The 14558-nt window shown below is 41.7% G+C and overlaps 1 protein-coding gene across 1 annotated transcript in view; it reads right to left on the reverse strand.

The window, feature by feature from the left end:
* Window positions 1-14418, reverse strand: part of dthd1 (death domain containing 1) — a 37759-nt gene extending 23341 nt beyond the window's left edge. The window contains exons 1-5 of the mRNA XM_067971512.1: window positions 14127-14418; window positions 10588-10808; window positions 7391-7689; window positions 2154-2484; window positions 1836-2015 (exon numbers count right to left, since the gene is read on the reverse strand). Of these exons, the coding sequence (XP_067827613.1) occupies window positions 1836-2015; window positions 2154-2484; window positions 7391-7689; window positions 10588-10808; window positions 14127-14418 (1323 nt within the window). The remainder of the gene's footprint in view (window positions 1-1835; window positions 2016-2153; window positions 2485-7390; window positions 7690-10587; window positions 10809-14126) is intronic.
* Window positions 14419-14558: the final 140 nt, after the last annotated feature.

Here is a 14558-nt window from a genome sequence, read left to right on the forward strand (position 1 = left end):
ACGACATCTTCCATCATTTTGCTGATGATTGAGAGTAGACTGATGGGGCGGTAATTGGCCGGATTGGATTTGTCCTGCTTTTTGTGGACAGGACATACCTGGGCAATTTTCCACATTGTTGGGTAGATGCCAGTGTTGTAGCTGTACTGGAACAGCTTGGCTAGAGGCGCAGCCAGTTCTCGACCACAAGTCTACCACCTGAGACAGTCTGGCACTTTGGGCTCCAAGCGGTAGGCCCCTTTCAAAATGTTGCTAGCCTCTTTGTCGGTTTTAGTGGGGCGCTAAGGCTATCGACTGCATTTTGAGGCCATTACCGCCCCATTACCGCCAGACAATAGTCATGACGATTCACTGAGAATTTTACAAAGTAGATTGTGCCAATCACTATGATATAGTTTATATAAACTTTCAGAAAGTTTTTGGTAAAGTTCTACACACAAGACTTCTAATTACACTAAAAGCCATGGGATAGCAGAATAGGACATAGGACTGGATAAGAAACTAAAATAAACTGAAAATAGAAAACATTGAATACATGTGAGAGGTCAAAGGTTCGAGTGGGAGACGTATTGAGTAGAGTAGTGAAAAGTAAGATAAAAAATCAGGAAAGACATCTTTACTGAAAGAGTAAATAAGGTCTGGAATAACCTGCCAAGCAAAAACATTTGGGGTTGATTAAAACAAGACTACAAAAGGGATAAGCTTCCACAGGCTAAATGGAATTTCCTCATCCCTGAGTGCATATGTGGGTGGTACCATGATTTGCATCCCAATGCCGGTGCTTGTGCCATGAGTAATACATCTAGGTAGCCCACCTTTGTAAGTGGGCTTAATTTAAAACATTTTTAAAACGGTCTTCATTTTTTTCTTTGAAGTTACAGGCCACAATCCCAGCCAGGGCAGCCAGGTAGGACCCAAATATGCCAGTTAGCAGCCTGCTCCCACCAGGATCACTGCCACTGATAATCTGCTGGGTCCATCTGAGGTCAGGGATGTGGAAACTCCTGGCATTGTCAGGCGGAAGCTCCACCCCTTACAAGGCAAGCAGAGTCCCCGACATAAGGCCAGGAACAGGTGAAACCAGCCTAGTTTCCAAACCTTCCGGTACACTCCTGCTGGAGTTATGGTGGTTGTGTACCAGAGGAGTCCCAGTTTTGGGCCCCAATTACTTTAAGACTGTCCTTAGAAAACCTCTAGTTGGACTCTGTGTCTGCCTGACTAGATTTTGTAAAAATTAAAAGAAGGGAAAACTTACCTAACTTCCCACATAAAAAAAAGCCTTAAAATTCCAATCAGGTCCAAGGTGTAAATGAGGCAGTAAGTTGGTGGCCTGGTACAGTTTAGTCCTGGGTGAGTCCAGTAAAGGCCCAAAATGTGTTCCAGTTAAAGGTAATTAATGCCCTCCAGGATCGATTAACTTCAAAAAATTCCCCACTTGGAGCTTAAGATTCAAAAATTTTACCTTTTTGTTGCACTCTAATTGGGCTTCATTTCTTAAATGGGAGCAGCAAATTAAGTCAAAATACTAGAAGATTTCCAGTATCCATGAAACCATAAATCAGCATGATTCATTGGGGTAGACTTTTGTCTTCACCACTTGGACAGCAATCTGGTGGAACGGATCACTCGCTCTTTATAGACCGCGCCCGATTTTCATTCCGTTAAAATCAATGGAAATGAAGGACAAACAGGTTATATAAAGGGTGGGTGATCTGCTCCTCCTCATTGCTGTCCAGACAATGAAGACAAAAAACTACCCCAGTGTCTTCAGGAGAGAAGCAGTAAAAAGGGGAGAAAAGTGGGAGGAAAAAGGACAGTTGGGCAATTCTTCCAACCTTTGATTGCACCACCACAGGAGCAGTGAATGATCCAGGAAGGTAGTTCAGTGTAATTCTTGAATCCATGCTCAGCTTCAAGGCTAATCCTTTTCTAGGTACGGTAAATGTCTCTTTTCTTAAACAGGACACAACCGAAAAGATTCCAAGTTTATATATCTTAACCTCTGCACACGATCCCTAGATAAAGAAAATAAAATAGTAATTGGGAGAAATAAAACTTTATTTTCATTTTTAAAAAGAAAAATATTTTCAGAGTGGTCTATACAGATGATACTAAATTCTGACTAATATTTGCACCGATAACTGTTTACCAACCTTGTGTCCTTCGAACATTCCCTCTAAGGAGATAGGACTCATATAACTTGAATGTGTTGTCCCATCTGACACCTTTACCATAATGTCACGATAATTCCCCTGGTAGCGTGCAGTAAATGGTATAGCAATCCTAACAGGAAATGGGATCTTTATCCTGGAGTCTGCGCACCGAATGCTGATCACGTTGCTAACCAGCTCTTCACCATCACTTACAACCATTGCACTCCTATCATTGATTATTCTGCACAACAGTTTCTGGGCTGTGATAAAAGGTGCTGTGACATAGCAGCCAATTTGAGGATCATCTCCATCATCCAATTCTGCAAGAAGTCTTAGAAAGAAACAGAAAGAAAAGCTTGTTATCCTATGACCCGTCATTGTCTAAAATAATAGATATATGATTTTTCATCTACTCTGGGGCTTTACAAACTATATTATGTTTATTCTTTTGTCTAATTCCATATTTTATAAATTGTTAATGACTACTTAATAAACAAACAGAAAAATCTACCCCATAGCCATACTGTATTGAAGGCACGGGAGGATAGGATACAATCGTCGGGAACGGGGAGGGTTCGGGTTGAACGCCTGTTTACGCCCCACTCAATTTTATGCTCCATTAACTTCAGAGTAAAATTGGGTGGAGTGTAAAGTGGGCTTGCGACAAAATGGTAAAAAGAGCTTGGTAAGGATCTTTGTACTTTTACTGAGGAGATTTTAGGTTTGTAACAGCAGGAAAATATGTATGTAAAATTGTGCCATTTTGTATTAAACAAAAGGAAATTGTACGTATACAAGAAAAGGAGAAATTTGCAGGGCTATGGGGAAAGAGCAGGGGAGTGGAACTAATATGATAGCTCTTATAAAGAGCTGGCACAGGCATGATGGGCCGAATGGCCTCTTCTGTGCTATATTCTATGATTCCATGAAGGCTCTCATCTCATCCCTGTAAAGAAAAAAAGAATTTGCATGTAGGTGCTCTGCCTGCCACTCTCTAATCATTCAATCGTGGAGAGTGCGTGTGCAAGGCCTTAAGGCCTGCTTCTTCTGGACATCTCTCCAAATGGACACCCGCTGGCAAAGCAACAGGATAATGAGGCAGGAGAAATGGGAATGCCCCTTTTCATCTCATTTGAATGACTGCCCCGACCTGCAGCTATTGTAGGTACATGGAATACCTCCTCCCCCACCCACGAAAAACACCAGAAATCAATTGGCAACGTAATGGGGCAGAGACCCAATACCATGGGTCTACGCCCCTATTTCCTGCAGTTAGCAGCTAGAGAATAGAATCATAGAAAGGTTACAGCATGGAAGGAGGCCATTTGGCCCATCGAGTCTATGTCGACTCTATGCAAGAGCAATCCAGCTAGTCCCACTCCCCCACCCTGTCCCTGTAGCCCTGCAATATTTTTCCTTTCAAGTACTTATCCAGTTCCCTTTTGAAGGTCATGATTGAATCTGCCTCCATCACCCCCTCGGGCAGTGCATTCCAGATCCTAACCACTCGCTGTGTAAAAAAAGTTTTTCCTCACGTCACCTTTGGTCCTTTTGCCAATCACCTTAAATCTATGTCCTCTAGTTCTTGACTCTTCCGCCAATGGGATCAGTTTCTCTCTATCGACTCTGTCTAGACCCTTCGTGATTTGAATACCTCTATCTAATCTCCTCTCAACCGTCTCTGTTCCAAGGAGAACAACCCCGGCTTCTCCAGTTTATCCACATAACTAAAGTCCCTCATCCCTGGAATCATGCTAGTAAATCTCTTCTGCACCCTCCCCAAGGCCTTCACATCTTTCCTAAAGTGCGCTGCCCAGAACTGGACACAATACTCCAGTTGTGGCTGAACCGATGTTTTATAAAGGTTCATTATGACTTCCATGCTTTTGTACTCTCTGCCTTTACTTATAAAGCCCAGGATCCCGTATGCCTTTTTAACCGCTTTCTCAACCTGCCCTGCCACCTTCAATGAATTGTGCACATTTACCCCCAGATCTCTCTGTTCCTGTACCCCTTTTAGAATTGTGCCCACTAGTTTATATTGCCTCTCCTTGTTCTTCCTACTGAAATGTATCACTTCGCATTTTTTCTGCATTAAATTTCATCTGCCAAGCGTCTGCCCATGCCACCAGCCTGTCTATATCCTCTTGAAGTCTTTCACTATCCTCCTCGCTGTTTACTACCCTTCCAAGTTTTGTGTCATCTGCAAATTTGGAAATTGTGCCCTGTACACCCAAGTCCAAGTCATTGATATATATCAAGAAAAGCAGTGGTCCCAGCACCGACCCCTGGCGAACACCACTGTACACCTCCCTCCAGTCTGAAAAACAACCGTTTACCACTACTCTCTGTTTCCTGTCACTTAGTCAATTCTGTATCCATGCTGCTACTGCCGTTTTTATTCCATGGGCTTCAATCTTGATGACAAGTCTATTATGCGGCACTTTATCAAATGCCTTTTGAAAGTCCATATACACCACATCAACTGTATTACCCTCATCTACCCTCTCTATTACCTCATCAAAAAACTCTGTCAAGTTAGTTAAACATGATTTGCTTTCAACAAATCCGTGCTGGCTTTCCCTAATCGATCCACACTTGTCCAAGTGACTGCTAATTCTGTCCCGGATTATCGTTTCTAAAAGAATCCCCCCCCCCCCCACCCCGCCCTCACCGAGGTTAAACTGACAGGCCTGTAATTGCTGGGTTTATCCTTACACCCTTTTTTGAACAAGGGTGTAACATTTGCAATTCTCCAGTTCTCTGGCACCACACCGGTATCTATGGATGTTGGAAGATTATGGCCAGTACCTCCTCAATTTCCACCCTTACTTCCCGCAGCAACCTAGGGTGCATCCCTTCTGGACCAGGTGACTTATCTACTTTAAATACAAATAGCCTTTCTAGTATCTCCTCTTTATCAATTTTTAGCCCACCCAGTATCTCAACTACATCTTCCTTTAGTGAGACTCTGACAGCATCTTCTTCCTTGGTAAAGACAGATGGAAAGTACTCGTACCCTCTGCCTCCATGAATAGATCTCCTTTTTTGTCCCTAATGTGCCCCACCCGTCCTCTTACTACCCGTTTACTGTTAACATGCCTATAGAAGACTTTTGGATTCCCTTTTATGTTGGCCGCCAGTCTATTCTCATATTCTCTCTTTGCCCCTCTTATTTCCTTTTTCACTTCCCCTCTGAACTTTCTATATTCAGCTTGGTTCTCACTTGTGTTATCAACCTGACATCTGTCATACACCCCTTTTTTCTGATTCATCTTACTCACTATCTCTTTTGTCATCCAGAGAGCTCTGGCGTTAGTTGTCCTACCTTTCTCCCTTGTGGGGATGTACCTAGTCTGTAGTAATTTCTGACTATTACTCCACTCTCTTCCTTTTCATTTGTTATAGAATTATTATTTATACTACCTTTTCCGCCTGAGCCCACCCCCCCCCCCATTTACTAGTTTAAAGTCCTTGTGACTGCTCTATTTATCCTTTCCGCTAGGACCCTGGCACCAGGTAGGCAACATACCATGTGGGACCCTCGATCCTGCTTACAAAGGATGCCATCTTTCCCCCTAATTATTGAATCCCCTACAACTACCACATCATGCTTCTCCTCCTCCTCCCTTTGGGCAGCCTCCTGCTCCAAGGTGCCATGGTCAGCATTCTGGCTGTCCTTCCGACAGTCTTTATCCTTATCCTCACAGGTAGCAAGTACATTGTACCTGTTGGATAGGATCAGTTTCTGTGGATCCTCGTTCTCTATCTCAACTGGGCTCCCCTTACTCTGTACACTATTGGTCACACCAACCCTGTTCTGATCCTTTACTTCTCTACGAGGTGTGACCGAGGTCTGGAGCAAACTGTCCAGATACTCCTCCCCCTCCCTTATATGTCAGAGTGTCTCCAACTCACACTCCAGCTCAAGGACTCTGAGCTGGAGAAATTCGAGGCGGAGACGTCTACTGCAGATGTGTTCGCTCGGGACATTCTCTCTGTCCACAAACTCCCACATATTGCAGACCAGACACAAAACCTGCTCTGCCATATCTTAGTCTTTTTTATTTATAGATAATTACTTTTTAGTCTTATTTTGCCTTTTTAAAAAAAATTAGCACCTCCTTCCCCCTCTACACCTAATTCCCACTCTCACCAAATTCTCAAGTTCCCACTCAGTTCAAGATCCTTTCTGTCCGCGATGAGCCCTGCTTTAATTTCCTGAGGTGGAAACCCCAGTTACGCCGATAGAGGCGCAGGCACCCACCTTCTTTATGTAAATGGCCTGACCCCAGGAACAGGGGCATCTGGACCAGCAGGCAAAATCCCACCTCATGGGTGCAGGCCACAAGGAAATTTGGGGCTGTCTTTTTTACAGTGCTGTCTCCATATATGTGGACCCCTTTCATTCTGCTAATCTTGGACAATCCTCCTTTGCTTTCAGAATTTAAATACCCCCTAAAGAAATGCTAGTGACAAAGAAGATTATCCTCACAAATGAGAAATCTCTAAGTGGATTGACTATGGACTGCTGGATCAGATACTGCAGAAGATTGCATGAAGCATCGCAAGCAGATATGAGCTCCTGAAAAATATTTAATTCCCATTGATTCTGTTTTTAACTGATATCCAGTGCTTTCCTTAATAGGATTGACCCTCCTCAATGACCCTCTTGTATCAGCATGTGAGAATAGGTTAAGCTCAGGGTTGTGAGTACCCATTGCCCACCATGTTATGGGCATCCCCTTCTTTTGTCCCCCATCACTACTTTAACACTACCCCAGTAATATATGGACAAATTAAAGGTTATTTCTAGAATGTACCATGACCAAATGATTGTTGGTTAGTAGCTTACACTGGTGATTATTGTTATAGTCACCAGACTTATTTGCAACGTGAACTTAGTCATGGATGTATTCTTTCACTCTATAACAGGAAAAGAAATCAACAGTTTTTTTTGGAATTTACAAATATGTAATAAAAATTATGATGCAAATAATTACCCTGAAAAAATACATTTGCCTTAAGCTTTCATCAGTAAATCTCATTTTGAAATTTCATCCTCACCTTAATTAAATGGAAGTGCTGAAATCTATGCTAAAATGGAACATCGTATTCATATTTATAGTAATATAGGCAAGCCAAAGGCTATGTGAGCCACTTTAACATCCAAGAACGTTTTCATTAGTTCTACAGTGCCAATGAAATGTAATTGAACTGGATTGAATGGTGCTTACACTCTTTGGGACCAGCCTCTTGGGTCTTCAGTTTTCACAGCTTCAGCTGGAGATTCAGTAATCTTATTTTTATCATTTAATTTGTTCGTTCTTTTTTCATCAGCTCCAGCAGTTTCTGACACCGCAGTGAGATGAATTTCCTTACCTCCACCTTTATTACCAACTGACCCAGATTTTAAAGTTTTATCAGTGTCCTTGACTTCAGTGCTGCAATCCATTTCCTTTATTACTCTGTGCTGATTTTTTAGATGCTCGTCCGTTTCATCTGGTTTCTGAATTCCAGGTTGGTTCTTCACTCCCTTTTGGCCAAGAGAGCACACATTTGATGCCTGAAACTGTTCATCTTTAATTCCTACAATGCTTTCTACCTCAGTTCCTTCATTTTCAAATGTTTGAAAATTGCTACAACTGGAGGCTTGTAGATTGCTCCCTTTTTCTGTTCCCAAGCTATGATTCTTATTCTCAGGACTGTGCTGATTAGTTTTGGAATTACTGGGGGATGTTTGAAGGCTTCCTTCTTCTTTCCCGCTCTCCCCTCCTCCTGAATTTCCATTTTGCTGGAGAAGTCCTGAGTTGGATGATCCCAGACTTTGTTCCGAAGCACAGGAATTTTGTATGTCCTCATTTGTACAGCAGTTGATATTGTACAGGCTGCTTTCTGCACTTTTAAAAGTTATGATAATATGGTTTAGAAAATTATTAGTCCATCCCAGGTAATTCAAATGAGCAGCACTTACTGTAAAAAGATAATTGTAAAGCAAGAATTAATCAGACAATTAATGTTTGTTTCCTATAATAGTAACAAAGGCCGATAATTTCCATGAAGCTGCTCCCACTCCTCTGCTGTAACTTTGCTGGAAATGCAGTGGAGCAGGATCAGCTCTGAGGAAATTCCTGGCCATACTTTCTGTTAGGAACAGGAAAAATCTATTTACCCTGACAATCTATTCCATTTTCATCAATCACAACTTATCTGAATTCTCTCATCATATCTTTTCTGTTAAGAAACAGGTATAGTTGCCTCTTGAACCTATTTATATTGTTCATCTCAATCATCTTACGGGTAACTAATTCCACAAGTCTATTGCAATGCATGCAAACAGTAGTTCTGCCTGACTGCCTTCTTATCCCACTCCTGACACTCAGTCCTTGTGTCAGCCTTGGCTCAGTGGTAGCACACTCACCTCTGTGACAGAGGTCATAGATTTGTGTCCCACTGCAAAGACTAGAGTACAAAATCTAGGCTGACACTCAAGTGTAGTACTGAAGGAGTGTTGCACTGTCGGAGGTGCCGTCTTTTAAATGAGATATAAAACTGAGGCCCCATCTGCCCTCTCAGATCCCATTACACTATTCCGAAGAAGAGCAGGGGAGTTCTCCCCAGCATCCTGGCCAATATTTATCCCTCAATCAACATCACTAAAACAGATTATCTGGTCATTATCACATTGCTGTTTGTGAGACCTTGCTGTGCGTAAATTGGCTGCCGCGTTTCTTACATTGCAACAGTGACTACACTTCAAAAGTATTTAATTGGCTGTAAAGCGTTTTCTTTCTTACTTTTAGATTATAATTTGTGTCCCTTCACTAAAAAATGAAAAACAAATTATGAGTATTATGAGTAGAATTTTGAATAATGGTCATTCTTTGTTGCGTGGTGTGGAATAGTATGTTGTAGCACCCAGAATGCTGAGGCCCTGTTGTTACAACTGTTCGTCACAGAAGAGGGCTCAGAGAAAGATTACACGTATGTCATGTTTTGTAAGACTTATGCTGAGCGGTGAGATTTGCTCGATCCTATTTTATTTATGTTTATTGTGGATTGTATGATTGTTTGCTGTGTCATGAGAGCAAACATTTTGTGTGAAGTTGATGTTATCAGACTGTTTACAGGCACGGCAAGCAAGTTGCCACGGCTGCACTGAACACTCCCTAATGTTAAGATTGAGCCACACACCTGTTTGATTTAAACAATCAGTGGCTTAGGGACAGTAGTTCTGGGCAAATTGTCCAGGAATTTGCTGCACCTTTCGGTGTAATTTTGGGGCAAGAGCAAAAATGTGCTATTTTCTTCCCAGGGACATTTGTGCATAACTGATTTACACCAAAACATTGTTATGCTCAAACTTCCTCAATTGTTTTCACTGCTTCCAAGATATGCCTGCTGAAACATCTCCTTTATATCACTCCGCTCCCAATCTCAAGACCTAGATTTTGGTAAATAATGCACTGGTGTAGATCTACGCCCAAAAATCTAGGCCCAGCACAGCCCAAGGTTATCTGATACCGGCACAACTGGAATTTGATAGCGATTTTCTTTGTGATTTAAAAAAAATCTGACTGAGACCTGCACTATAATTAACCAAAAGAATTCAGGAGAAACTTCTTTACTCAGAGAGTGGTTAGAATGTGGAACTTGCTACCACATGGAGTAGTTGAAGTGAATACTGTAGATGCATTTAAGGAGAAGCTAGATAAAAATCAAGAGAAAGTATTAGAAGGTTATGTCGATAGGGTGAGATGAAGTAAGGTGGGAGGAGGCTCGTGTGGTAAACACCGCATAAAGCTGTTGGGCCAAATGGCCTGTTTCTGTGCTGTAGATACTATGTAATATTATGTAATGTAAAGTGCTATCAGTTTCGGTACACCCAAAATATTTTGGACCCCCTGCCCCCCACCCCCACCCTTTACATGTTCAGGAGAACTAAGCAGCTGGATTGGCCTTCCTAATGAGCAGACCCCTGTCCTGCATAATAAGAGAAGAGGAATAGGAGCAGCGGAGACAAGAGTCCCTGAGAGTGAAGCGCCATGGCAGAAGGTACAGACAGAACAAAATCACTAGGACAGCAATGCAATGGCTGGAAAATTCTTCAGAGTGGGAGCAGCTTCAAGGAATTTTCTGGCCAATGTCACTCAGAAGTGAAACTACATCTGGTCCAGATGTTAACCTTAGAAGGTAATTCTGAATAATTTGGACTTTAACAATGTTAACAATGGCTTTTTGACACAAGTGGTTGAATGCTGTCAAAAATAGTTACCTTGTGGGCCAGGAGGAGCAGGAGTGCTGATTCGGACCCGACAAAGGAAACCATAGGCCCCTCCTACTCCGAGATTACCCTCCCCGAACCGGGATTTCACACCTCCTTTCCTCCCCTCCCCCCGCCTGTCCACTTACCTTAGTGTGGGGCCGTTCCAACTGGTCCCTGATGACAGATTGTGACCACTATGATATTAATGGCCGGGCTGCTGCATCCTGGTGACTTCTCTGTTTTGGTGCAGAGCACTGGTAAACGTCCAGCTGCTTGTTCAGCTAGGACCACTTGTGATAGCATGGGCTCTCTGGGTTGCCTGGAACCAGGGGTAAGAATCCTAATCCCCAGTGACAGGTCTACCTCTCCAGGTCCTTCAGTGAAACTGCCTGGAAAACAGTGGATCTGCCTAGCAGAGGTATCAGATTACCAGGTCTGACACCTAAGATACAACTGGTTCCAACCTTCATAGGAACATAGACCCAAAAAGGGAGCAGGCCAGAGGAGACTTAATAATGAGTAATGAGCCAGATTTAGTTAACAGCCTAACAGTGCGTGAATATTTATAAAATATCAATCATAATATGATCGAGTTCTACGTTGTGTTTGAAACGGAGAAACCCGTAACAGCTACTAAGATTCTAAATTTAGGTAACTAAATGAGACTTCAAAGGGATGAAACAGAGACTGTCCACAGTAAACTGGGCAAATCTGTTAATGGGTAAAACAACAGAAGATCAGTGGGACCTGTTCAAAAAATAATTTAATGTGATACAAAGCCAGTTTATATCCCTAAGGGGCAAGAGCTCTACTTGCCAAAACAAACAGCCATGGATGACAAAAGAGGTAAGGGACAACATAAAACTAAAAGAGAAAGCAGACAAAAATGCAAAAGATAGCACAGATCCTGGCAACTGGGAGAGATATAAAGAACAGCAAAGGGTGACAAAATAGATAGTAAGAGCTACAAAAAGGGAGTATAAAAGAAACTTGCAAGGGATATCAAAATCAACACAAATTTTTTTTTACAATTTTATTAGGAAAAAGAGAGTGGTCAAGAGCAAAGTGGCCCCTTTAAAAACTGATAATGATGATATTGTAAATGAAAATAAGGAAATGGCAGACATGTTAAATAATTACCTTGTGTCAGTATTTACAGTATGAGACGAGGATAGCATGCCAGACACCCCAAGGAAACTATTTTTGAATCAGGGACGGGGACTCACCATAATTAACGTAAGCAAATTAATAGTAATGAAGAAAATAATGGTTTTCATCCAAGGGTTTTAAAGAAAGTAGGTGAGAACATTGCAGGTGACCTAACTACAATATTCCAAAGTTCAGGAATCATTCCGTTAGATTGGAAAATTGCACATGTCACTCCATTATTTAAGAAAGGTCAGAGAGGGAAACCAGGGAATTATAGACCAGTTAGCCTAACATCTGTTGTCGGGAAATTACGAGAGCCTATAATTAAGGATAGAGTGACTGAAAACCTTGAAAATTTTCAGCTGATCAGAGAGAGCCAGCATGGATATATAAAGGGTCGGTCATGCCTGACGAACCTGATTGAAATTTTTGAAGAGGTGATTAAAGTAATGGACAGGGGAATGTCTATAGATGTTGTTTATATGGATTTCCAGAAGGCATTCGATAAAGTCCCTCATAAGAGACTGTTAGCTAAAGTTGAAGCTCATGAAATTGAGGGCAAATTATTGACCTGGTTAGGAAATTGGCTGAGTGGCAGGAGACAGAGAGTAGGGATAATGGGCAGCTACTCAAATTGGCAGGACGTGTCTAGTGGTGTCCCACAGGCATCTGTGTGGGGCCCTCAACTATTCATTGTATTTATTAACGACTTGGATGACAGGATCTTATAGAAGTCTATAAAATAATGAGGGGCATAGATAAGGTAGATAGTCAAAATCTTTTCCCAAAGGTAGGGGAGTCTATAACGAGGGGACATAGATTTAAGGTGAGAGGGGAGAGATACAAAAGGGTCCAGAGGGGCAATTTTTTCACTCAAAGGGTGGTGAGTGTCTGGAACAAGCTGCCAGAGGCAGTAGTAGAGGCGGGTACAATTTTGTCTTTTAAAAAGCATTTGGATAGTTACATGGGTAAGATGGGTACAGAGGGATATGGGCCAAGTGCAGGCAATTGGGACTAGCTTAGTGGTATAAACTGGGCGACATGGACGTGTTGGGCCGAAGGGCCTTTTTCCATGTTGTAAACTTCTATGATTCTATGATTGAGAGCCACATATCCAAGGTTGCCAATGACTGAAAGATAGGCAGCACTATAAGCAGTGTAGATGGAAGCGTAACATTATAGAGAGATATTAATAGATTAAATGAATGGGCAAAACTGTGGCAAATGGATTTCAATATAGGCAAGTGTGAGGTCATCCACTTTGGACCTCAAAAGGATAAATCAGAGTACTTTCTAAATGGTGAAAAGCTTGAAATAATGGAGGTCTAAAGAGACTTAGGGGTCCATGTACATAGATCATTAAATGTCATGGACAGGTACAGAAAATAATCAAAAAGTCTAATGGAATGCTGGCTTTTATATCTATAGGACTAGAATACAAGGGAGTAGAAGTTATGCTACAGCTATACAAAGCCCTGGTCAGACCACACCTATGTTCATTTCTGGGCACCGCACATTAGGAAGGGTTTGGCCTTGGAGGGAGTGTAGCGTAGATTTACTAGAATGATACCTGGACTTCAAGAGTTAAATTACGAGGAGCGATTACACAAACTAAGGTTGTATTCCCTAGAATTTAGAAGATTAAGGGGTGATTTCATCAAAGTTTTCAATATATTAAGGTGACCTGAAAAGTTAGATAGAGAGAAACTATTTCCACTGGTTGGGGAGTCTAGGACTAGGGGACATAGCCTAAAGAGCCAGGACTTTCAGGAATGAAGTTAGGAAACACTTCTACACACAAAGGGTGGTAGATGTTTGGAACTCTCTTCCACAAATGGCAATTGTTCATTTTAAATCTGAGATTGTTAGATTTTTTTTAACCAAAGGTATTAAGGGATATTAGGCTAACGCGGCTCTATGGAGTTAGATCACAGATCAGTCATGATTTCATTGAACTAGATTACAAAGAGACCTATTTACCTCCCCCACCGCAAGAAATATATACATAAGTGGCACAGGAATGAATGCAAGTAAAAACTTAAAACAGTAGATCTCTGGATATGCACGTCTCCTTTCCTCCTTCATGGTCTGTACTATGCAAGGTAGGTCAAATGTAGAAATGAGAGGGTAGATCTGCGGGAGTAGCCCAAGATCACAGAAGGGAGTGAGCCCAGGCCATGCATAAGGCCCAGGCAGGAAAATAGCACAAATTTCTTTCCTCATACCTGAGGTGCATTGTCTGGCACCCAGTCGGGGATCCCAGAAGAAAATCTACCTTGAGAAGCACACTGGCAATGAAGCACAACAATTGCCTCACATCAGAGCAGAAATAAAGCAATAGATGTCAAAAATGAGTGGTGCAAAACTGTAGGAAAATAATCTGCATACTCTGAATGTGTCAATTTACAGTAGGATAATAAGTACAGCAGTTGAAGGAGCTGGTGTGTGTATTGTACTGTAATGTGGTATCCCATTTTGTAAACAAAGAGTGAAGCATAAAACATAGTTATTCCATTTTTTTATTACCAAAATGCTCTATTTTGTAGTCTTGTTCTTACCTCTGTGGTTAGTATTTGCTTGGTTCTGTTCACATAGAGCAGTCACTATTTCAGATGTCGTTTGCAGTATGTCTTTTGCACTTCTGAACTTTTCCAGGAGTTCAATGCTAACCTGTTTGCTTAGGAACAAAACAGTATCAAGATTCTGCTTAATACCCTCTTCATCATTCTCATAAAGTTTCCCCTTTTCCTGAAGCAAAGACTTGAGGACATGATTTTTTTGCTGAATCGAGTCAATAGTATTGAAAATGTTGTCTGACTGGGATACGTTTTCAGCCTTGGCCATTTCCATTTTTCACAGTCGATTGGAACTGAAGACCTGAGACTCAGTGCCACCTTCTAAATCAAGGCCTCCGAAACACTTGAAACAACTATAACTTTAGTAAATTACTAAACTGTAGATATTGTGTGACTGACTGAAGATCCACTAAC

This window comes from Heptranchias perlo, chromosome 1 (assembly GCF_035084215.1).
Source record: "Heptranchias perlo isolate sHepPer1 chromosome 1, sHepPer1.hap1, whole genome shotgun sequence".
Lineage (NCBI taxonomy): Eukaryota > Metazoa > Chordata > Chondrichthyes > Hexanchiformes > Hexanchidae > Heptranchias > Heptranchias perlo.